General features: G+C 41.0%; 2 protein-coding genes across 8 annotated transcripts in view; both read left to right on the top strand.

Moving 5' to 3' along the window:
• BUD13 (BUD13 homolog) overlaps nt 1-25252 on the top strand; it is a 243226-nt gene that overhangs the window by 86064 nt on the left and 131910 nt on the right. The gene's annotated exons all lie outside the window — the stretch shown is intronic.
• The window catches only part of SIK3 (SIK family kinase 3), a 243756-nt gene that overhangs the window by 169170 nt on the left and 49334 nt on the right, over nt 1-25252 (top strand). For all 7 annotated transcript variants that reach the window (XM_070078639.1, XM_008260949.4, XM_051849002.2 and 4 more), the window contains exons 5-6: nt 16973-17097; nt 17609-17732. In XM_070078639.1, the coding sequence (XP_069934740.1) occupies nt 16973-17097; nt 17609-17732 (249 nt within the window). The remainder of the gene's footprint in view (nt 1-16972; nt 17098-17608; nt 17733-25252) is intronic.

Here is a 25252-nt window from a genome sequence, read left to right as displayed (position 1 = left end):
GTTGATGTGCTGCTGATTGAAAGTAACTTTAATCCTTAGCCCCAAAGATTAAGTGGAGAGCTTTCTGTATTTTGCCCAAGAAAAAAAAAAAAAACCCAAAATGTAGCTGGCTTACTCCCTGAAGAAAAGTTCTTTCAAATACTCAGATGTTATGAGAATGTTTTGAAAATTGTGGAAACTTTTTTTTTAACCTAAGGAAGTTGGAAACTTTTCCCTTTAAATGTCGACTCCCAGAATGGTCTCCATGAGATAGTTTCCACTCCTGTGTTATTGTTTTAGTTGGCAATCAGTAGACAGCAAAGATCTGAAGTGCAACTACAAAAAAACCAATATTTTGGAAAGAGTTTTCAGAGTGCATGGATTTAAGGTACTATGGAAATTTTTGACCTTAATGCAGTGAGAGCTAGACTGTTTCGTTTTTGTTAAAGTGAGGAATCAAAACATTCTACAAGTTCATTGACCTGTTATTCTCATTATAAATATACTAAGATACTATCATATAGTAAAAAAAGGGTTTCCAACCTTTATTTCTGAGAGTGCTTTCACAGTGTGGTGATTGAGAATGTCCCTGACTGGTTGTAGGAAGTAGTTATGCAAAATTCATTAAATTGACACAAAGTTTACTTCATGATCCTAACATTCTTTATTTGAGTTATTATTCAGTGCACCTCCCTGGTTGACAAGTCAATAAATTGAGGCCCACAGAAGCCACTGTGACTTTCCTGAGTTCAAGGTCATTTTAGAGTCTAGGAATTTTAATGGCTCAGTCTGTGTTCTCACACTGAAATGTCATATGACCCTCAGCTAGAAGGTGCTATAAACAACCTTGATGTATTTTGACCTTGGGGAAATAAAATTTGAAAAATTGTCTCTTCTGGATTCTATTCCTAAGACTAGAGCTTTATATATGAAAAATTAGTGTGCATTTATTTAAAAGATTTTCCAAGTATACAGCTGATTTGTATGAAAAAAATCTAAAATTAAAATTCGGATGAGCAGATTTTTAAAAGGTATTTTATTTATTTGAAAGGCAGAGTTACAGGGAGAGAAGGAGAGACAGAGAGAAAGAGAGAGCTCTTCCATTCGCTGGTTCACTCCCCAAATGGCCACAACGGCCAGGGCTGGGCCAGGCTGAAGCCAGAAGCTTCTTAAGGGTCTCCCATATGGGTGCAGGGGCCCAAAGACTTGGGCCATCTTCCATTGCTTCCCCAGCTGAGTTAGCAGGGAACTGGATTGGAAGTGGAGCAGCTGTGACTCTAACCAGGTCCACATGGGATGCCAGCACTGCAGATGGTGGCTTAACCTTCTATGCCACAACACTGGCCCCCAAATGAGCGGTTGTTGTCAGTTATTGTTCTAGGTTATAAGAAATGTCTTAAATATTTGATCTTTTTTTTTTTTTTTTTTTTGACAGGCAGAGTGGACAGTGAGAGAGAGAGACAGAGAGAGAAAGGTCTTCCTTTGCCGTTGGTTCACCCCCCAATGGCCGCCGCTGCAGCCGGCGCACCGCGCTGATCCGATGGCAGGAGCCAGGAGCCAGGTGCTTTTCCTGGTCTCCCATGGGGTGCAGGGCCCAAGCACCTGGGCCATCCTCCACTGCACTCCCTGGCCATAGCAGAGAGCTGGCCTGGAAGAGGGGCAACCGGGACAGAATCCGGTGCCCCGACCGGGACTAGAACCCGGTGTGCCGGCGCCGCAAGGTGGAGGATTAGCCTATTGAGCCACGGCGCCGGCCTAAATATTTGATCTTGAAGAGCAATTACATCCTGCTAAGATCAAGAACAATTTTCTGTTTGTGGTGCTCGCTCACTCAGAGTATCTATGCTGCCTGTGTAGAAGCATCGCCTCTCAGATTTTCCTGCTGCTGTTTCCCTAATAGCAGAGGGGAATGAACTCATATAAGGTGGGGCAAGTAGGGGATTGATTAACTACATAGTCTGAAATGGCCCACTTTAAACATGTTTTTTAATCACATGCTGTAACTTTTAATACACATTTTGTATTCTACTCAATGGTGTGTCTGTATCTGTTTTAATATTAAGATTACTTTTAAAAAGGTTGATGTTCCAGGAATACGCATTCTGTTTAACCTATAGTTTCACATAACTCTTGGCACACTGAAGCATTATGCCTGAAGATATTTGAACACATGCCGGTTTGAGAAGCCGAGAATAAGCAGTTTTTTCTTTAACCAAAGGCTCCTCTTACACAGGCTTCCAGTTTGCATACATTGACTTCTCTTTTACTTTTACCCAACCTTGAAGTTTTCCACATCAATAGAAATGAATTGCAGGGGCCAGCTCTGTGGCGAAGTAGGTTAATCCTCCACCTGTGGCGCTGGCATCCCATATGGGTGCTGGTTCTAGTCCCAGCTGCTCCTCTTCCAATCCAGTTCTCTGCTGTGGCCTGGGAAAGCAGTAGTAGATGGCCCAAGTGCTTGGGCCCCTGCACCTGCATGGAAGACCGGGAAGAATCACCTGGCTTTGGATCAGCACAGCTCCAACCGTTGCGGCCATTTGGGAAATGAACCAATGGAAGGAAGACCTTTCTGTCTCTCCTTCTCAAATAAATAAATAAATAAATAAATAATCTTTATTTAAAAAAAGAAATGAATTGCAAAGTCACTTATTTTCGAGATAGCTAGAAAATAAAGGAATTAGAAACAGAAAAGGAAGGGAAGGGGTGGGCGCTTGTCCTAGCGATTAAGATGCTTTTGTTACACAAGGGAGGATCTGGGTTTGATAGTTCTAGCTCCTGGTTCTAGCTTCCTGCTAGTGCAGTCTCTGGGAGGCAGTGATGATGGCTCAAATAGTTGGGTTCCTGTCACCCTGGACTGAGTTCCCAGATCTCAGCGTTGGCTTTAGCTCAGCCACGGTGGTTAACGGCATTTGGGAAGTGAACCAACAGATTGGAGTGCTCTCTCTCTCTCTCTCTCTCTCTCTGCCTCGTAAGTAAATAAATAAAGAAATAAATGTGTTTGTTTGTTGTGAAGAGAGTAAAGGAAATGGAAGCAGAGGGCAGAACAGAAATGGAAACTTTTCTTTGAAGCCTTGGGCAACAGAAATGCAGCCATGGGAAAGGAAAGCTGACCCTGAGAATTTGCCTCCCCCATCTATGGGGAGAAGGCAGCTGAGCTGCGCGTAGTGTGGAGGGATGGATGGCTTAAGCCTTCAACTTGACATCACATCACAAACTTTCAGATTGCTGTTTGTCTCTGGGACCATATTGGACATAGCATTTAATAAAATACAGATTGATAAGTATGTGAGGTGATGGAAATGATAATTAGCTTGATTTACTCACTCTGCAATATATACATAATCATAATATCATATTGTGTCCCATAAATATATATAATTATTATGTCAGTTAAAATAGAAATAAAATGTGGATAAATGATGATTGAAATAAAAATTATATCTTAATCTACATAACATCTGGAACAAAGGAAAATAATTTATCACCATCTAATTGAAGATGCAGAAAATGACCGTTTTAAAATATCTCTAGCAAGCAAGGGATGGATGTTGGAAATTAGGTGCACACTTACCTGTAATTTCTGATTTAAGATGCTTTTAAAAGATTACTGATCTTCTCTCCATTTAGTGTTTGAATTTTATTAGTGGATGCAGAAACTGGAAGAACTTTTTTCCTACCTTGATTCTCTGTATCTGATTTTCTTAAAGGATTATAAGCTCTTTATCTGCAAGTTGCTGTTGGGAAGGGACTAACAAATTGCCTAGAAGAAGTCTTCATTGTGTTGTATAAAGTATGACAGAAACTTAAAACGAAAGGATCTTCAAAAAGAATGGGACTAATTACTTCAGCAGGCCCTTAATAGGTAGCAGATATTAGTAAAAGTCTCCGTTAGTCCAGAAAACAGTTCTCATTTTTATGAGTCTTGAATATATTTTATCAGTCCTCTTAAAATCCTGAAGAGGGGCTGGCAGTTTGGCATAGTAGGTAAAGCCGCCACCTGCAGTGCCTGCATCCCATATGGGCGCTGGTTCATGCCCTGCTGCTCTACTTCCGATCCAGCTCTCTGCTGTGGCCTGGGAAAGCAGTAGAAGATGGCCCAAGTCCTTGGGCCCCTGCACCTGCATGGGAGACTTGGAGGAAGCTCCTGGCTCCTGGCTTCAGATTGGCTCAGCTCCTGCCGTTGTGGCCAACTGAGGAGTTGAACTCCAACTGGAGTGAACCAGTGGATGGAAGATACTTCTCTCACTCTCTCTCTCTCTGCCTCTCCTGCTCTCTCTGTGTAACTCTTTCAAATAAATAAATAAATAAAAATTTTAAAAAAATCCTGAAAGTAACTATAATATTTTTATCTTTTTTTGTGCCTAACTGAAAAAAAAGTCCAGGTTGCTAAAATGAAAGACACAATTTGCTTAATAACACAGTCAGATATATGTGATCTTTGGATTTTTCTCTCAGGCTACGCTTACTTTTACCACCTCAAGTAGTATACAGGATCTTTCTCCAGCCAATGACTGCTCATTCTTGAGAGAGTCTCAGTGTTCCAGAGGATTCCTGTCATAAAAAGTGATAATGATCTTTCTTGACTTTTCTTGCCTTTTCTAATTTTTAGAAGTTAGTAAGTGAAGTATTTATGTCTTCTCCTTTAATGGAATTCTTTGAGGGCCTCTGACTGAGTCTGTATACTATCAGGGAGATAATAAGCATGCTTATGACTCAGTCATTCCATTTCTTGTTCAGTAATTGGTTACCACAACGTTTTGAACAGGATTCAGGTTTTCATTGTATTTTGTTAAATTCCCATCTGTTTTGGACCACTGGACTACATAGAATGTAACTAACACAGTGTTACAATTTAAATTAATGAGTATAAAAATGATAATTCTTGTAATACCTCAAGATAAACTTCACCAAATTCATAAATTATTTTCATTTGATCATAGTACTTACATAGAACATTGAGATGTGTTTCTAGGGCTTTAAAAATCAAAAATACAAAAACCATAAGTATTATACACACATGTAACATTTAAACTAACACACACACTCACGCATGCACAGAGATACATATTATACCTAGCTGTCTAATATTATGTCTAGTTTGGTTTATTGGAAATAAGGACTATCCACATTCATAATGTGTTATTTGTAAAGAAGTACAGAAGTACTTACAAATACTGGCTTAAAATTTGTCATTGCATCATTTAAAAATAACATGAGAATAATTTAGATAACCAGTTTGGTTTTTAAGGTTGATACATAAGTGTTCCCAATACAGGTCATGAAAAGTTTTCATTGATTTCATTTTAATAACAATCAGTGTATATGTGGCTTCATAACTAAACATGATATATAAACTTGAAATTAATACCTTTATTAACACTCTGTAAGAAATAAGTGTGAGTTACTTGTAAAATGGGAAAATACAAGTTTGTCATAAAATTAATAAGTAATTTTCAAATCAATTATAAAATTATGTACTGATGATGCAAAATAACTTTTTTAAAGTTAGTCATTTTATCATCAATTATGGAAAATATCAAAATTATTTTAAAATGTTCTTTCTTGGGAGGTTTTTAAGAGAATACATTACTTTTTAAAATTATTTCTAATGTTTTTGCTTATTTTCATTTTATTTGAAAAGAAGAGAAGCAGAGTAAGAGATCTTCCAGAGTGCTTGTTCACTCCCCAAATGTGATAGCCAGGGCTTGACCAGGCCAAAGCCAGGAATGCACAACTCTATCTGGGTCTTCCATGTGAGTGGCAGGGACCCAAGTACCTGAGACATCACTACTGCCTCCCAGGATATACAGTAGTAGAAATTGTAGCAGAAGCAGAGTGGCTGGGAGTTGAACTAGGCACTCTGGTAATGGGATGCCAACATTCCAAGAGGTGACTTAACTGCTATCCCAGACACCCAGATCCGAATACATTCCTCTGAAAGGAGCTTGTGAGTCAAAGAAGTGGAAATACTGAGTAACTGCAATTAAATAGGTTACAGTTGCTTTACATTCTAATTCAAGTGTAATACTTGGTTTTCTTGATCATACCGAAAAATTTTCTGAACTCTTGATAGAATCTTCCTCAGGAAAGAATCTCTCTCTCTCTCTCTCTCTCTCTCTCTCTCTAAGATTTATTTTTATTTATTTGAGAGGCAGAGTTACAGAGAGAGGAAGAGAGAGAGAGAGATATTCCATCTGCTGGTTCACTCTCCAAGTGACCGCAACAGCCGGGGCTGTACCAGGCTGAAGCTAGAAGCCCGGAGCTTCATCCAGGCCTCCCAAGTGGGTGCATGGCTGCAAGCACTTGGGCCATCTTCTGCTTTTCCAGGTGCATTAGCAGGGTGCTGGATTGTAAGTGGAGCAGCCTGGACTCAAACCAGCACCTATATAGGATGCCAGTATTGCAGACAGTGGCTTTACCCACTACACCACAGCGCCCCCTATCCTCCCCGTTGTATGCCAATTGCTGCCTGAACTTAAAACCTATATGATGATTAATTATATAGCTAGATGTGTAGGTGTTTCATGTGTATCTCTTCCACTTGGACTAATATGCTCCTTGAGGGAAGGGGCCATGTCTGTCTTGTTCATCTTGTACTAAGACCATTTGGGATCCGTCAGAAATTTGGAGAACACTTACTCCTATTATCATATTTACAGATTACCTTTCAGGTTGCTTGCTTTTCAGATGTCTACTGTCATTTTAATTATGTTCACTCTATTAGTTTTGATTTAAGAAAATATTTTCATAAAAAATTTTATATTTTATAAAAAATATTTTCATATTTTTATAGCTCCTTTAATGATAGCCTGTACCTGCTTTCCTCCAAAAGTAGGCTTTTGGTTATTAGACCATATGTGTTTTTAATTTGGGAAATTGTTAGAAATTAGAAATTAGAAACTTACCTGATGGAATGCGTGAATTTTTATTGTTCTAATTGATGGGATTTAGAATGATGAGTATAATAGCACTCACTCATAATTTCAAGAATTCCATTGAGGGGCTGACATTGTGGTACAGCAGGTTAAGCTGCTACCTGTAATGCTGGCATCCCATATTGGAGTGCCAGTTCAAGTCCCTGCTGAACTTCCCATCCAGTGTTTTGCTAAGGTAGATAAGACAGCCGAAGATGTTCCAAGCACTTGGAACCCTGCCACCCACCTGGGAGACTCAGATGAAGTTCCGGACTCCTGGTTTCTGCCTGATTCAGCTCTGGCCATTGAGGCCATTTGGAGAATGAACCAGTGGATGGAACATCTTTCTTTCTGTCTACCTCTTTCTATTGCTCTGACTTTGAAATAAGTAAATAAATCTTAAAAAAAAAAAAAATAGCTGAATTCAGTGACCCGACATAATAAGGTGTTTTTTGGAGGTGGGGAATAACATGTCATTCACTGAAAATGCAACCATTCTAATGCTAGTCCAAATCTGTGCCGTCACCTCAAATGAGCATATTACTTATTTTTCCGCATAAAGAAGTTTGTTTCTTGTGTATATGTGCTTACGATGTGAGTCAGTTGGTTTTGGCATTACTTGTTTATTAGCTCCTAGTCAGAAAGTTCAGCCAGGGGTCGGAGTGATTGCTAAACACTGAGGACTCCCCAAGACCTGTTTTCAAGAGTGGATTAATGTTGTGACTCCTGGGAACTTTGAAACTCATCTTTCATCACTGCCGTGATTCTGAGATCCACACAGTTGACTGTTGTTTTGTCTAATTTCAGATAAAGCTTTTGAGTGATATGACTTCAGGCTGGTAATACTCCTAGGAAAGGCAGAATTAGTTTTTTATCTGTGCCATGTTCCGTTTTAACAGGCAGTGTAACAGTCTCAATCCTATTTATACAGTGTCCTTATGCTAGTGTTGATCTTTGGTTCTCTAAGTCATTTCTAGCCATTTCCAATATCTGATAGCTCCCCCAACCCCCTTCCACTTTTAAAAGTCCATTGTGAAATAATTAAGGGCCAAGATTATTTCTGTTCTTCATCTTTGTCTGTAATTGCAATTGCAGTATTGGGATTGTGAGTCCTCAGAAGCTTTGAAATTTGGGAAAATGAAAGATCTTGTCACAACATTTTCTGGTGAGGTTGTTCATTTAGGATAAATGTTTCACCACTTGACTTTTTCGCTCAGCTCCCTACTTCCAAGCTGTTGACTTACACAGCAAGGAAGTGAAGCCCAGGTTCCCCTGGTTGGCTGCCAGTGCAGTGGTGCTGCCTGATGGATACTGAGAACACTGAAGCTAGCTGAAGCTGTGGCTAGTCTGTTTACATCTGCTTTGGGTTGTTCTTTGGTCAGCCAAAGAGAAATCAAGGATAGTTCTCTGAAGAGGTGGACCAAATAAGAGAATTCCTGGTAGCAGGTACCCTGATTGTTAAATCAGTGCTACCCATTCTTCCTTCTTTCCCCCTTGATATTTTTGTATGTCCAGTTGCTGATATACTCATGTTTAAGGATATGATATTACTACCTTATAAAGTTCCAAGCTCTTGGTCTTGCCTAGAACAAAGAATTTCAAGTCTTAAAGTTGATAATAAGCTTTAGTATTTAAACTCTCCTTTGGAGACATACATATGGTTCAAATTAAAAAGCCCACTGCTCTATATTAGAGAAAGGGATTTAAGTTGCCATTTTAGCTTACAAACAAATGAAAACCAACCAGGGTGTTGGGAGTTGGAAAAGAAACTTAACAAATTATGTTAAGAACCACTTATAAGTGGAGAAATAAATGATCATAGGCCACATGAAGAGAACAGTTCCACCCATATCTTCTGTTGTGAGGGTGAGAGTATCCTGGTAACCATTTTCTTCTGTAACTCTTCAGAATACTTGTCATTTAATTTTTATTCATTTATTTTTAAAGAGAGATCTTGCATCCACCAGCTCACTTCCCAATTGGACACAATAACTAGGGTGGGGCCAGGCCAAAGACAGGAGCCAGGAACTTAATCTGTGTCTCCCACGTGAGTGGCAAGGACCAGGGTGTGCATTAGCTGGAATTGGGAGCAGAGCTGGGACTTGAAAACAGGAACTACAATGTGGAATATGGGCCTCCCTGTTCTAAACACCTGTCCCAGAGTGTTCATTTTATTGTTGAAACTTTCCTGTCGCTAATAAATAAAGAGTAAAAGATACTAAAGTATTTATTAGCATTAGTATCTGAAAATGATCTAAAAAGCATGACAGCTCAATGTTGTAGTTCTTATTGTTCAAAATCATGTTTTTTTGGGGGGGGTTTTTTTGTTGGTTTTTTGGTTTTTTTTTGACAGGCAGAGTGGACAGTGAGAGAGAGAGAGAGAGAGAAAGGTCTTCCTTTGCCGTTGGTTCACCCTCCAATGGCCACCGCGGCCGGCACGCTGCGGCTGGCGCACCGCGCTGATCTGAAGGCAGGAGCCAGGTGCTTCTCCTGGTCTCCCATGGGGTGCAGGGCCCAAGGACTTGGGCCATCCTCCATGCACTCCCGGGCCCCAGCAGAGAGCTGGCCTGGGAAGAAGGGCAACTGGAACAGAATCCGGCGCCCCGACCAGGACTAGAACCCGGTGTGCCGGCGCCGCAGGCAGAGGATTAGCCTTTGAGCTGTGGCCCCAGCCCAAGATCATGTTTTGAAGCCTATATTTAAATTTTAATTATGAGGCAGGCGTTGTGGCTTAGTGGATTAAAAGCCGCCACTTTGTTCACATATCGGAGTGCCACTTTGAGTCCTGGTGTCTCCACTTCTTTTTTTTTTTTTTTTTTTAAGATTTATTTCTTTTTATTTGAAAGTCAGAGTTACACAGAAAGAGAGTAGGAGAGGTAGAGATAGAAAGAGAGAGAGAGAGAGGGAGGGAGAGAGAGAGAGAGAAAAGAGAAAAGAGAGATCTTCCATCTGCTGGTTCACTCCCCAGGTGGCCACAAAGACCGGAGCTATGCTGATCCGAAGCCAGGAGCCAGGAGCTTCTTCCGGATCTCTCACACGGGTGCGGGGCCCCAAGGACTTGGGCCATCTTCTGCTGCTTTTCCAGGCCATAGCAGAGAGCTGGATTGGAAGTGGAGCAGCCGGGACTAGAACTGGGGCCCATATGGGATGCCGGCACTGCAGGCGGCAGCTTTACCTGCTATGCCACAGCATCGCCCACCCTCCTTTTTTTTTTAATATTTATTTATTTTTATTTCCTCCACTTCTGTAGCAGCTTCCTGCTCATGTGCCTGGGAAGGCAGCAGATGATGGCCAAAGTGCTTGGGTTCTTACCACCCACTTGGGAGACCAGGGTGGATTTTCTGTCTCTTGGCTTCTCTTGGCCTAGCTTCAGCTGTTTTGGGCATTTGGGAATAAGCTTACAAATGGAAATTCTTGCTCTCTCTGTTTCTCTGCTTTTCAAATAAATAAATTTATCTTTTAAAAAAATTAGCTAAAGAGGTCGGTGCTGTTGTACAGTGGGGTAACACCCTGGCCTGAAGCGCCGGCATCCCATATGGGCACCTGCTCGAGTCCTGGCTGCTCCACTTCCCATCCAGCTCTCTGCTATGGCCTGGGAAAGCAGTAGAAGATGGCCCAAGTCCTTGGGCCCCTACACCCGCGTGGGAGACCCAGAAGAAGCTCCTGGCTCCTGGCTTCAGATTGGCACAGCTCCAGCTGTTGCAGCCAATTGGGGAGTGAACCAGTGGATGGAAGACCTCTCTCTCTCTCTGCCTCTCCATCTCTCTCTGTGTAACTCTAACTTTCAAATAAATAAATAAATAAATCTTTGAAAAAAATTAGCTATAAATAATATAAGCATTTTATAGAGCATTTAAACAACAAGAGATTTTTTAAAGTATTCAAACTATAATCCCACCTCTGAAGGTATCACTGTCATTTTGGATATATTTCCTTTTATCTTTTTTCCATATTCATGTTTTCTATAATTATAATGTGTATGTACAATTTTATAGCTGCTTCTATTTCCATGCTGCTTAATATAATCTTGTTTGTGTATCAAGTAGATATACCATAATTTACCCCACGGTAATTCTTTTTTTAAAAAAGATTTATTTATTTTATTTATTTACTTGAAAGGCAGAATGACAGATTCAGAGAGAGAGATCTCTATTTGCTGTTTTAGTCCCAAAATGGGCACAACAGCTGGTGCTGTTCTAGGTCCTGGGAAATCGGAGTAAGAACAACCTGCTCCCTCTGCTCCAGAGTCCCAGGGATTGTGCAACTTGGATTCCAGTGAATCCAGTTTCTTAGATAGCATGAAATAGAAGTAGGCGAGAACAGGGAGCTATTCTTTCATCCCTTTTTCCTCTTATTTTGAAATACTATGTTTATATACAGAAAATATTCCTTAAACATAGGCATATTCCTTAATGAATCACTAAAGCAAGCACCTGTATAATTACCACTTACCTAAAAACCAGAATATTTCATCAGTGTGGACTGTACCCCTATCACTGCCTCATCCCTCTTCCAGAGGTAATTTGTGTCCTGACTTTTATGTTACTTACTTATGCTCTTTATAGTTTTAAAATTTTTTTGATAAAATGGTTTTATTACTGATGTAATGCATCACTTAGGAGTTTTGTCTCAAGAGTTGCCATTTATATTGAATATAATGTGCAATAGGCTCATCCTTAAGTGCTGAAGTTTTTCTTGTTTTGAACTATATATGAACGGAATCCTATTGAATGCATTATTTTGTGTCTTATTTCAACAATGTTTGTGAGATTGATTGATGTTTTTATAGCCGTGATTAATTCATTATTCCATGGTATGAGTATACTACAAATCTTTTCTTCATTGTATCAGTTGGTGTATTTGTGGGCTTCAGTGAACATTCCTAAACATTCATCTTGGTATATGCTTAAACATTAATATGAATTCTTAAACATTTAAGAATATAAACCTAGAAATAAAATTGCTGAGTCATGCAGTACTAAGGGACTTAAAAGCATTCATGGATAATTCATGTTATCTTTTTTTTTTTAATATTTATTTATTTTTTTTTGAAAGGCAGAGTTAGAGAGAGAGATTTTCCACCTGTTGATTCACTCCCCATACAGCCACAATAGCCAGTGCTGGGCCAGGCTGAAGCCAGGAACCAGAAACTTCATCCAGGTCTCCCATGTGGGTGATAGGGTCCCAAATACTTGAGCCATTTTCCTCTGTCTCCCAGGATGCACCAGCAGGAAGCTGATCTGAAGCAGAGTAGGGACTCAAACCCAGGCTTTCCGGTATGGCTGCAGGTGTCCCAGATGTTGGATTAACCCTTGTTACCACAACAACTACCATCTTAGCCAGTTTTTACATCAGACAAAAATTCTATGCTGTCAATTGTGCCAATTTTTGTTACGAGAATTTTCTCTCCCAAGATGGTCAATTTTTCTGTTGTTTTTGCATATAAATAAAAACATCAAAAATCTTAGTAATTCTATTCCATATCTGTCCATTCCCCCTCCACGCCATCCTGCCTCTACTTCCTACTGCATATCCCAACATTCTCCTGGTACTTCCCTAAATTACCAACAAGCCCACAATAGATTACTTTGCCTTTTAGCTGCTTTTGTTTTTTCCTTCCAGCCCACTTATGATGTGGAGCAAAATGCAAGCAGCTAAAAGAATGAAGAGAAGGTATTCTCTCCATCCCAGTTATTCAGTCCCTGAAGGGTTGATTGAAAAGAATTTAGCTTTCAAAATGAGTTTCAGGTTTTGTATATGTTAACAATTTGGGCTTCTCCTGCAGGGATATTTTGAATTTTTGAAAACATTATCGCGGAATGGACAATAAACTGATCAGAATTTTATCTTAAAAGATATGGGGCAATACTAGGCCGGCGCCGCGGCTCACTAGGCTAATCCTCTGCCTTGCCGTGCCGGCACACTGGGTTCTAGTCCTGGTCGGGGCGCCAGATTCTGTCCCGGTTGCCCCTCTTCCCTCCCAGCTCTCTGCTGTGGCCAGGGAGTGCAGTGGAGGATGGCCCAAGTGCTTGGGCCCTGCACCGCATGGAAGACCAGGAGAAGCACCTGGCTCCTGCCTTCGGATCAGCGTGGTGCGCTGGCCGCAGTGCGCCGGCCGCGGCGGCCATTGGAGGATGAACCAACAGCAAAGGAAGACCTTTCTCTCTGTCTCTCTCTCTCACTGTCCACTCTGCCTGTCAAAAAAAAAAAAAAAAAAAAAAAAAAAAAAAAAAAGATATAGGGCAATACTGAAAATTAATGTGAAATACTTAGAAAGCGCCAATAACAGGGAAGGTAACAAAACTGTCAATTTATGATAATATGTATATTGAAAAGGGAGGCTGGTCCAGATCCTGTTAGGTTTGGCATATTCAAGAAAGAATCGTAGGACTGGCAATGTGGTGCAGTGAGTTAAGTTGATGATTGTGATGCCAACATCCCATATCAAAGTGCCAGTTCAAGTCCCTGCTGTTTTACTTTCCAGTCTAGCTCTCTGGCACTTGGGCTTCTCCCACCCATGCGGGAGGGAGACCCAGATGGAGTTTCTGGCTCCTGGCTTCTGCCTGGCCCAGCCCAAGCTATTGCAGGCATTTGAGGAGTGAACCAGTAGATGGAAGATCTCTCTCTTGTCTTTTCCTATCATTCTGCCTTTCAAATAAATAAATAAACCTCTCTCTCTCTAAGAGTAAACCAGTAACATTTTGTTGCTGAATTTTTTCGAAAGTTTGCTTTTGGCCATAGGCCTACCAATTTGGCTATAGCCAGTTGTTTATCTAGAACATACTGTAGAAATAGGTGCTTCCCAGATGTGAACCTCTCTAGCTGTCAGGTCCTCATCAGATCATTTATTCTTGCATGCTCATTTCTCATGTTGAAACCTAATAGTAGTCTAAGCCTGCCACCATTGCTGAAGCTAGTTTCCTTTGATATTCTTTGTAAAGATTTCCTGTTTGTTAGATACCATAAACAAGCTCATGCTATTAAGTTTGTGCCTTCCCCTCCACAGTGGAATGAAAGGATGGAAAGGTTACTGATTGTAGGTGGAGCATTAGTGGTTTAAACTGAGAACTTTCTTATATATCTTAAAGTGCTTATTAGGAAATTTTAAAATAAGCTGATTTTAACCGTTGCTTATCTTACTGCATTCTCTGTTTAAGACACAAATAGAAAAGCTCTACAGTTCTTTCTTTTGGACTTTGCTATTCAGCCGCCCCAATGTCAGACTCTCTCAGTTAGAACAGAAACATCCACATTTGTCCTCTGCACTGTGGAGACATAGAAATCCAGTCGTGGAAAAAGACCCAGTGAAGGTCTCTGAAAATTAATGAAAAAAATTTATAAATATCTCTATATAATTCCCAAAGACATCTACTTTGCAGAATCTCATTTATTGAGATTTGGGCCCATTCTCTATTAGAGTGTGTACAGACTATTAAGTTATAATTTTTTTAGGTTGTAAATTAAAGATACTTTTTCAAAAGTTGTAGGTTAGTTTGTGGAGTTTTAAAACCAGTTTAATTCATAATCAACATTTATTAAGTTCCCACTGTGTTTAAATATTATATTAGGTACTGTAAGAAGAATAAGGTATATTGCTAAGGAATTAAAGAGAGGGTCGATCTTTATGAGAGTCAGTTTTTAAGGAACTAGATTGGAGATATATGTCTGCAGAGTAATGGAGGAGTGCACAGAAAGTAGGAGATCCAGGAAGACTTCACAGAAGAGGCATTCATTTCCTTTGATGAATGAGAGTATTTGGTTTCTTAGAGCTATAATGATTCTAATTGTGGTCCTGACCTCCAGGCTCCTTGTGATCATTAAGCTAATTTTAGAAACTTAGGAGGAATGACTAGGAGGTGGAGGCGCTCATAGTAGCTGGCCAGCTGCCATTGTCAGTGTGAGAAGGCTACAGTAGCCAGGAGCTGGGGAAAGGATTGGCCCAGTGATTTTATTGCAGCTTCATTTCATGACCTTTTCTCAAGTCACTGCTATGTATTAAAAACACTGCGTGGAAACTAAGATTATATAAAACTGTGCTCCTTGCATTCACTGACTAGTAGAAGGAACAAACACACAATACAGCAAAGTTTAATAGAAGGCAGAGTGATAATTGAGATGTAGAGCGCAGGGGAGGAAACTGTTGACTTGGTATTTCTGTCAGTTAAAGCTTCATCAAGGAAGTCATATTTGACCAGGCCTTGAAAGTGGGTGATGTTTTAAAAGTGGAAAAGAAAGGAAAAGGCTTGGCACCGGGAGGAAATTGCATAAGAAAGGCATGTAAACACAGGATGTGAATAGTGTAGTAATGCTAGCTTGGCCAGGATAAGTTGGGAAGGTTGGGTGGAGCTAGGTTATAAAGGACCTTAACTAATGATGCTAAGAGGTTAGGACTATTCTGTAAGCAGAAGGGAGCCACCAAATGTTTTTGAGCAAGGAGGTAGTGGAACCTGAATTGTATGACATTTACTGTGCTGTGATGGCTTAAAGGGAAATGAAATAGACATAGGTAGTAATCATAGCTTCGCTCTAGGCCAGCAATGATAAGAAAATGAACTGAGATGGTAACAATGGAAATAGAAAGGGGATGGATTCAGAACACACTTACTGGGGTAGAAACAGACATTTTATCAGCTTGGCTTGTGAAATGGGAGGAAGAAAGAAATTGAAAGTAAAGTTGACTTCATTATTCCTGATAACGGGGATTGTAATGCTACCAGTGAGGATAGGAGCATCACTGGAAGAACAGATTTGAGTTTGGAAAATGAGTTTGTGGTGTTTGTTTCCAAGTAAGTGTTAAACATTCATGCCAGGAACTTAAGAGTGGTCCTAGGTCAGAACAAATTTTGATTAAATATTCCCAGACAAGTTATGGTAGAAATTGTGAGACAATAAGAGTGAACCCTGAGAAAATATAGAGCAAGGGGAGGGGTAATTAAAATCATAAATGCCCACCGGAAAACAGAAAGTAGAAAGAAATTAAAAGCCAAAGGAGACAGAATTGTCAATAGCAGAGTAACACTAGAAAAGGGAGGGAAGAGTGCACAGAGTGGTAGGTCCTTAGCATTTTGGGATGGTGGGATTGCGGGAAGTGTGGTTTATAAATGACAGCATTTGTGTATCAGCTGCTCCCTGTTCTTTGGCCTACCATCCTGGATGTTCATTTTCTCAGTATTCCTCCTCAAGAGTCACCCCTCCTACCTACTCTCTACTCTCTCTTAAAAGGTGAGAGGAGGCCGGCACACCGGTTGCCCCTCTTCCAGGCCAGCTCTCTGCTGTGGCCAGGGAGTGCAGTGGAGGATGGCCCAAGTGCTTGGGCCCTGCACCCCATGGGAGACCAGGAGAAGCACCTGGCTCCTGCCTTTGGATCAGCGCGATGCGCTGGCCACAGTGGCCATTGGAGGGTGAACCAACGGCAAAAGGAAGACCTTTCTCTCTGTTTCTCTCTCTCACTGTCCACTCTGCCTGTCAAAAATTTAAAAAAAAAAAAAAAAAAGGTGAGAGGAAAAAAAAGATAAAAGGACACGATATGAGGGCAAGAGGAAAGGGGGAAGGAGTTAAAAGTTCAGAGGTCGAAGTTTAAATGCAAACATTCTTGGTTCAATTTTATATGTAAGTTGCATATTCTTCATTTTGAATCAGCCATCTTAATGATAGTATTATCATTTTCTCTAATTTTTAAGTGGTCTTAAATATGTTTGTCATAGAAGTAAAAATAATCTGAAAATTCTGAATCTACTTGAATAAGCTTACCTGTATATATTGATTATGATATAGTCTTAATATTAATCATTCAGTTTCATTTTTGTTCTTAAAAGGTACAAGTACCACAAAGCCCAGCCTGCCTAGATTTATGAAAGGAACAGTGCTATTTTTGCTGATGTAAACCAATCATTTACTTTTAGTTAACCAGATATCTTATGCATTCTAACTCATGTATATCTCTTTCATTGTTTTTATTACAGGCTAGTAGTTGGCCATATCTAAACCTTCTCTTTTTGCCTTTGATAGTCAGACTTAATGATTTGGAATTTTCACTCTAGTGACTAGAAACAAGTGAGTTGTGTCTTTTGCCTTTCTAGATTTTGGCTTTAGTAACCTCTTCACTCCTGGGCAGCTGTTGAAGACCTGGTGTGGCAGCCCTCCTTATGCTGCACCTGAACTCTTTGAAGGAAAGGAATATGATGGGCCCAAAGTGGACATCTGGGTAAGTAACTGCTTTCTCTGATGTCCCATAATCCTTGATTGATGGCACTGTCCTCATCCTGGAAGGCACATAGTGCTGCCTGTGAATTGAGATCATGGTTACCTGTTCTTCCAATTCCCATTTCTTTATTCAAAGTCTTTCCTAAGCAGTGTCTTACGGACAGAGCCATGGGTTTCAAACTCTCCCATTTGTGTCTGAAAAGAATCCCTCAGGGCCAGTATGAGCAGGGACACTTGACAAGGACCAAACTTTATATTGTTGCCATTTTCTTATTCCTGGAGGATGAATACTAAGAAATTTTGGCTCTGACCCCCAATTAATGTCTGGAACCCAAGAAGAATATTAACCATTCTAAAGATGATTGGTTTTGACAGTGCCACATAACATTTCTCATAAAACCAGAGGGAAGAGTTTGTTCTGTTACCTTGTGTGAGAATCACCATCGTCTAGCAGTGGTCTCCGTTGTTTCCTCTGGTGTGATTAATTGTATATACTCTCTGTTTGGATGCAGAGTCTTGGCGTTGTCCTCTATGTCCTTGTGTGTGGTGCCCTGCCATTTGATGGGAGCACATTGCAGAATCTGCGGGCCCGGGTCCTGAGTGGAAAGTTCCGCATCCCATTTTTTATGTCCACAGGTAAGGGAGTTGCCAGTACACACCTATGACTGGATTCATGGAAAGTTAGACATGCTAAGTTATCTTAAGTTATCATGCTAAGAATTTGGTGATGGAGTGTAAATAGCCCCTTAACAACATCTTGCTGACCCAGCACCTCCAGAAAGCAAGGTTCTAAAGGAATAGATTATATAGACTTTGCTATCCGACAGCCCTGCCTGGGTTTGAATTTAGACTCTGAGCTTTAGTTTCCTCCTAAGTTAGCTAAGAGTTTTGTGAGGGCTATTACTATAAGAACTAAATTAAATAATGTATGTAATGAGTCAGTAGGCCCATCACGTGGTGGCAATGCAGTAAATGTTCCTGTTTTATCACTGTCTTGCCCCCTTCCCCTTTACAGGGTAATATTTCCATGTACTGTGGCTCCATTGTAAAATGGTTTTTAATGCAAAGATAAAACAGGTTTTGCATCTTAGATTGCTACTACTTCATTTCCTACTTCTATATTATTTATCCTCCGGACTCAAATTAAGGGACATTTTAAAAAAAGAGAGCAGTAGGGTTAAAAAGGTAATACTGAAAACAGATTCTACATAACTAGAATCTACAATATTTCATCACCATTTATATACACATACAGAGTCTTTTTGAAAGGCACATGTACATACACACACAGCTCCCATCTGCTAGTTTACTCTCTGAGTACCTCCAACTGCTGAGGCTGGGCCACGCTGAAGCCAGGAGCCGGAAACACAATCTGGGTCTCCCACATGGTTGGCAGGGACCCAACTACTTAAACCATCATCACCTCCTGCCTCTCAGGATGCATATCAGCAGAAAACTGGAATTGGAGCAGAATCAGAACTCAGACCCAAGTACTCTGATATGGGATATGGGCTGGCCCCACCAAGTGGTGTCTCTCCTGCTTTGCCAAATATCTGCCCTGAAGAAAGCATTTTAGAGACAGTGCAGAAAGTAGTATATGTTTTTAGTTTTACTTAATTTTCTCTTAATTTTAAGGAAAAACATGTCCACTGGATTGGCAACAAACCATAAGCACAAATGAATTACGTTTTAGAATAAATAGATGAAACTTGGACTAGATTTGAGTATCCATAGAATTGATGACTTATTAATATATTGAATAATGAAAAATGCTGTGTGAAAAATTTACAAAGCTGAGTTTAGGATGGCAGTTGGGAGATTATTCAAAAAGGTTGGGTCAGGGAGCCGCTTCACTGAGAAAGTGGCTTTCAGCAAGACTGCAGAAAGGCTGGGGTGTGAGCTGTGCAGTCTGTGAAGTCCCAGCAAGAGGAGCATCAGGGGGGAAGCAACGTTGTGGCCTACCCAAGGGACATACTTTCTTCCTTCAAATGAAGAGTGCAAATCCATAGGAAGGAGGCCTGTGTGCTGCAAAGTCAGGAGGAACAGGGATAAGAGAGGTGAGGACAGAGAAGTAGGAGAAAGCTTCATTTTGGGGCCCAGTCAGTTCATGTAAAATGACTAGCTTTCAGGGCCTTGTGGTTTAACAGGTTAAGCTGCCACTTGTGATACCATTATCCCATTTGGGCACTAGTTCATGTCTGGGCTGCTCCACTTCTGATCCAGCTGTCTCCTAATGCTCCTGGGAAAACAGCAGAGGACGGCCCAAGGCTGTGGGGCCCTGCACCCATGTGGGAGACCCAGAAGCAGCTCCTGGCTCCTGGCTTCAGCCTGGCTGTTGCAGCCATCTGGAGAGTGAACCAGTGGATGGAAGAACTCTCTCAGTCTCTCCCTCCCTTTGTTATTCTGGCTTTCAAAAATGAATAAATAAATAAAAATTTTATTCTGAATGGAATGTCCAGGATTGGAGGGTTTGGACAGAAGTATGACATATTCCACTTTTGTTTTTCTCCCAAGTTTAATTATGAAAATTTTCAAGCATACAAAGAAGTTGAAAGAATTTGACAGTGCCTTTGGCTTAACGAAGATTACTTTGGCTACTGTTTTGCCAGTGGTCTGAAGGTATGGGGGCTGCAGGAAAGAGACCAATTAGTAGGAGACTTTTACAACAATCTAGGTGAGAAATCTTGGTGGCTGGTTCCCAGACTGGGATGTACAGGTGAAAGCCATGAGAAGTGATCAGATTGAAGTGATAACTGCGTGCTCTGTGGCAGAACACTGTTCAAAGCTTTTAAAAACATTAACTAATTAAATAATTATAGCAACCATATAAGATATGTAATGTTGTCATCTCCATTTAAATAGATGATAAAACTGAAGCCAGAGAGGTTAAGCAGTTTTCTCAAGATAACACAGCTATTAAGTGGCTGAACTAGAATTTGAACCTAGGCAGTCTGAATCCAACAATATTTAGTGTTGGATTTGCTGATAAAGGCTAGCTCTGGGATTTTTGGTCTGAGCAGCTGGAAGACTGGATTTATAGCTAATAAGATGTGCATGAGTGAAGAAAACTATTGACATTTGGAGGGGATGTTTTAGCTGTGTTATGTTTGGGATGTTCATTACACATCTAAATTGAGATACTGTGTATGCAGTTGAATTTTGCAGAGAATTGTGGGGTAGGGGTATTCATATGGGAGTCATCAGTGTGGATAGTATTTAAAGCTATGAGATGAGATTGCTTTTTAGGCAGTGATTTTAAAGAAATAAAGAGGTCCGAGGATTAAGCTCTGGAACATACCAGAGAAGATATTGAGTTATTGAGAAGGTAAAGAGGTATCCTAAGAATGGTCAGTGAGGTGAGCCAGAATCTGCTCCTCTGGACAAGTGGAGAAACTGTTCTAAGGGGGAAGGAGTGAAGAACTCTGGGGAGTGCAGCTGCTCTGTCACCGGAGAACCACAAGAACTGAACGTTGCATTTAGAAATATGGAGCTGTTTGATGCAAGTTTGGTGGAAGGACTGCAGCAAAAGCCTAAATCATGTGGATACGGCAGAAAAGGAGTGGAGGAAGAGAAATAGAGAAGGGAAATAGATTCAACTCTGTCAATTTTACTATAACTGGAAGCAGAAAAGTGGTCAGTGGGTTGCTCTGGCCAGAGTCACCAGTGATAGTTGGATTCCTCATATTTATCATAATAATTGCCCAGCAATATTGAGTGCTTCACCATTCTGTATGTTTTACAAAATAGGACTTTATATTTTAGAGCAGGTTTTGGTTCACAGGAGGTACAGAATTTCCCTAAACACTTTGCCCTCTCCGCCCCAGCACATCTTTCCCCACTAGAAACATACCCCCCCCATCAGAATTGTGCACTAGATAAAGTCCTTAAACCTACATTGACACATCATTATCACCCAAAATCCATACTTCATGCTAGGATTCACTCTCGTGTTGAATATCCTATGGGTTTTGACAAATATGTAATAACATGTATCCACCATTATAGTATCATACAGTATCCACCATTATAGTATCATACAGAGTAGTTTCATTGCCTTAAACATCATCTGTGCTCTGCCTAATCTTCCCGGCCTGCCTCCTCATTCCTGGCCCCCACTGCTCCTTTTACTTTCTCCATACATTTTGCCTTTCCCAGAATATCATGTGGTTGGAAACATACATTACGTAGCACTTTGGCCTTGATTTTTTTTTCACTTAGTGGTATAGGATGCCCCCTTGTCTTTTCATGGCTTGATAGCCCACTTTTTTATTGCTGGGTAATATTTTATTGTTTACATATATCACCGTTTACTATCCTTTTACCTATTGATGGACACCCTAGTGGCTTCTCAGTTTTAATAGTTATGAATAAAAGCTACTGTTACATATTTATACGGTTTTTGTGTAGACATAAATTTTCAATTCATTTGGGTAAATACTAAAGAGTATAATTGCTGGATCATATGGTTAGAATTTTTTTTAAGATTATTTATTTATTTGAGAGGCAGAGTTACAGACAGAGAGGGAGAGAGAGAGAGAGGTCTTCCATCTGCTGGTTCACTCCCCAGATGACTACAATGGCCAGAGCTAGGCCAATCCGAAGCCGGGAGCCAGGAGCCAGGAGCTTCTTCCAGGTCTTCCATGTGGGTACAGGGTTTCCAAGCACTTGGGCCGTCTTCCACTGCTTTCCCAGGCCACAGCAGAGAGCTGGATAGGAAGAAGAGCGGCTAGGACACAAATCTGCACCCATGTGGGATGTCGATGCCGCAGGCGGAGGCTTAGACCATTGTGTGCCACAGCGCTGGCCCAAAAAGATTTATTTTTTATTTACTTGAAAAGCAGAGCTACAGAGAAAGGAGGAGATACACACACACACACACAAGGCCGGGGAGAGGTCTTCCATCTGCTGGTTTACTTCCCAAATTACCACAACAGCCAGGACTGGGCCAGGCTGAAGCCAGGAGCCCAGAGCCTCCTCTAGGTCTCCTGTGTGGGTGCAGGAGCCTAAGCACTTGGACTGTCTTCTGCTTTCCAGTCACATTAGCAGGGAGCTGAATAGGAAGTGGAGCAGCCAGGTCTCAAACCTGCAACCATATAGGATGCTGGCATCGCAGGCAGAAACTTAACCTGCTGAGCCACAATGCTGGCCCCTATGTTTAGTTGCATAAGAAACTCCCAAACTGTCTTCTAAAGTGGTTGTACCATTTTGCATTTCCATTAACAGTGAATAATAGTTTTTGTTGCTCTGCATTATCCTCAGCATTTGGGGTGTCAGTGTTCTGGCTTCTGGCCACTCCTAACAACTATATAGTGGTATCTCCTTGCAATTCTCAGTGACTTATGGTGATAAACATCTTTTCACATGCTTATTGGCCTCCTGAATTTTTTGAAGAGGTGTCTTGTCAGGTCTTTTGCCCATTTTTTCACTCAAGTTTTTTGTTTTCTCGTTGTTGAGTCACTTCACTTTTTGAAACATATTTTTCTCTGCTTCCAAGACACCACATTCCCAGTTTTCCTGCTGGCTTTTGGATACACCTTCTCAGTATTCTCTGCCAGATTTCTCTTTCTCTGTTCATCCTTAAATCAATCTCCAGTTAAGGGTTTGGATTAGGGCTGTCTCTTCTGGGCCCTCTGGCTGTATATGCAACCATTTGCCACCCGTTGTCTTTACTTACATGGCTTGAAGTCATATCATTGGAAACTTTTTCAAAATTGAACTCAACTCACCTCTCCCCAGATTTGCTCTAGTCTGTGTCCCCTGTCTTAGTAGTTAGCATCCCCACCTGACCAAGGCAGACACAATCTTTGATTCCTGATTCCTTCTTTGTCATTGCCAAATGATGTAGATTTAACTCTCCATTTCTGTAGCCACTTGTGTAGATCATATTATCATCTTCGCTTGCCTGGATTAAACAGTAAAATATATGAATTCCTGGCTCCAATCTTGTCCCCCTTCCAATTCATTCTCCACATTGATGCACAGGTCATCTTTCCAAAACACAGATACAAAAATGAACAAAATCTTCTTCCTCTCTCCCAAAATCTGATCATACTATTTTTCAGCTTACAACTTTTTTTTTTTTAAGATTTATTTTATTTATTTGAAAGACAGAGTTACAGAGAGAGGTAGAGACAGAGAGAAAGGTCTTCCATCCACTGGTTCACTCCCCAGATGGCCTCAATGGGCAGAGCTGCACCGATCCAGAGGCTAGAGCCAAGAGCTTCCTTTGGGTCTCCCACGCAGGTGCAGGGGCCCAAAGACCTGGGCCATTCTCCACTGCTTTCCCAGGCCATAGCAGAGAGCTGGATCAGAAGAGGAGCAGCCGGGAGTAGAACTGGCGCCCACATGGGATGCTGGCACTTCAGGCCAGGGCTTTAACCCGCTGCACCACACTGCCAGCCCCAGCTTACAAGTTCTTAGTGATTTGTCATTCTTCCAAGGTAAAGCTTTACTCCATAAATTGGGGAAGGTACCAGCTTTGAAACGTTTTGTTTTTACTATGACCATAATAAAAATACATTTTATGTTGCAACACAGAATATAAGCATACCACTGAAATGAAATGTTTTTAAGATTTATATATTTATTTAAGATTTATTTATTTATGTTAAAGGCAGGGTCACAGAGAGATCTTCCATCTGATGTAATCCCCAAATGGCCACAACAGCCAGGGCTGGGCCGGACAGAAGCAGCAGGTGGATGGTAGGTGCCCAAGCACTCAGGCCATCCTCTGCTGCTGTCTCAGGTGAGTTAGCAGGGAGCTAGCTGGACCAGAAGCAGAGTAGTGGGCCTCAAACTGGCATTTGTATACGATGGTGGTGCCATGGAGGACCAACCCACAGCACCACAACAGACCCTCACCCTTTTTTAAAAGAAGATTTATTTATTTGAAAGGCAGAGTGACAGAGAGAGGGGGAGAACACACAAAGAGAGATCTTCCATTGGTTGTTCACTGCCCAATGGCCACAATAGCCAGGTGTGGGCCAGGCCCACGTGTTTCCCACATGGGTGGAAGGAGTACAAGTCCTTGGGCCATCATCTGTTGCCTTCCCAGGCACACTAGCAGAAAGTGGATCTGAAGCAGAGTTGCCAGGACTTGAACCCACACTTTGATATGGGATGCAGGCATCGAAAGTGGTAGCTTAACTCCATGTATCAGAAGGCCCACTCTGAAAAGTTTGTTTAAAGCAAAACTTAGCTTTACTATGTGCGGTACACTCTATTATATGTTATTCTATTCCATTAAAAAATGCTGATTACAACTTACTAAATTGATCACATGACTGCTGTTTGAAAAAATAATGGCCTAGAAATATTTTTATGACTCCATTCCTGCCTGTCCTTTCAACTTTTGTTCTAAAGTTGCTGTAGTTTTTCTTCCAGTTCGCTAAACATACCATATTTTCTAGAGCAATTCCCTTTGCCCATATTACTTCTTTCTTCTCATACTTCTTTCTACCCACTCCTGTATTCTGGAATCTAGGATAAGACATTAGAGGGAGTAGAAATAAGAATCTAGAAATAGTAGAAATACTTACTCTTCAGGTCTCTGAATTTCTCTTATGATGCTTACTAAACTTTATATTGTAAGTAGACTTCTTTCATTGTTTGTTTTCCATACCAGACTGTGAGTCTGGAGGAAGTACAGGTGAAATATGTCTTCTTCACAGTTATCTGTAATCCCCCGTAGGTTCTGGAACACAGTGGTATTTAGTAAGTAGTACACCTGTGTCAGGATCCTGTTTGACTGTTGGCTGCCCTCCCCACCCACCATGGCTTTCATTTACACTAAGAGTAAAATTGGGCAAGTCATTATTATGGCCTACGAGGCACAGTGGGGATTGCCCCCCAACCTTATCTCATTTCCTATTAACTTTTCACTCAGGTTCTGAGCTCCCATTACAGAAGCATTCTTGCTTATTCTCAGACGCAAACACAGACATTCCTGTTCCATCAGATATTCATGTGTCTTCATGGAGAGCATTTCCTGACTACCTTCATGGTTCTCTTTCCATAGTTCTGCCATTTCATCATGGTACTCACCCTTACCTGACTTTTTATGTTTCTTACCTTCTTCCTTCCCACCCCGTGGCCACTTGACCCCAATGAGCTTTTGGGTATGGTTCATTGCTATGTTTCCAGGGCTTAGCACAGTG

The sequence above is a fragment of the Oryctolagus cuniculus genome, chromosome 1 (assembly GCF_964237555.1).
Source record: "Oryctolagus cuniculus chromosome 1, mOryCun1.1, whole genome shotgun sequence".
Lineage (NCBI taxonomy): Eukaryota > Metazoa > Chordata > Mammalia > Lagomorpha > Leporidae > Oryctolagus > Oryctolagus cuniculus.
The sequence above is the reverse complement of the archived record's forward strand: the minus strand, read 5'-3'. Positions and strand labels throughout refer to the sequence as shown.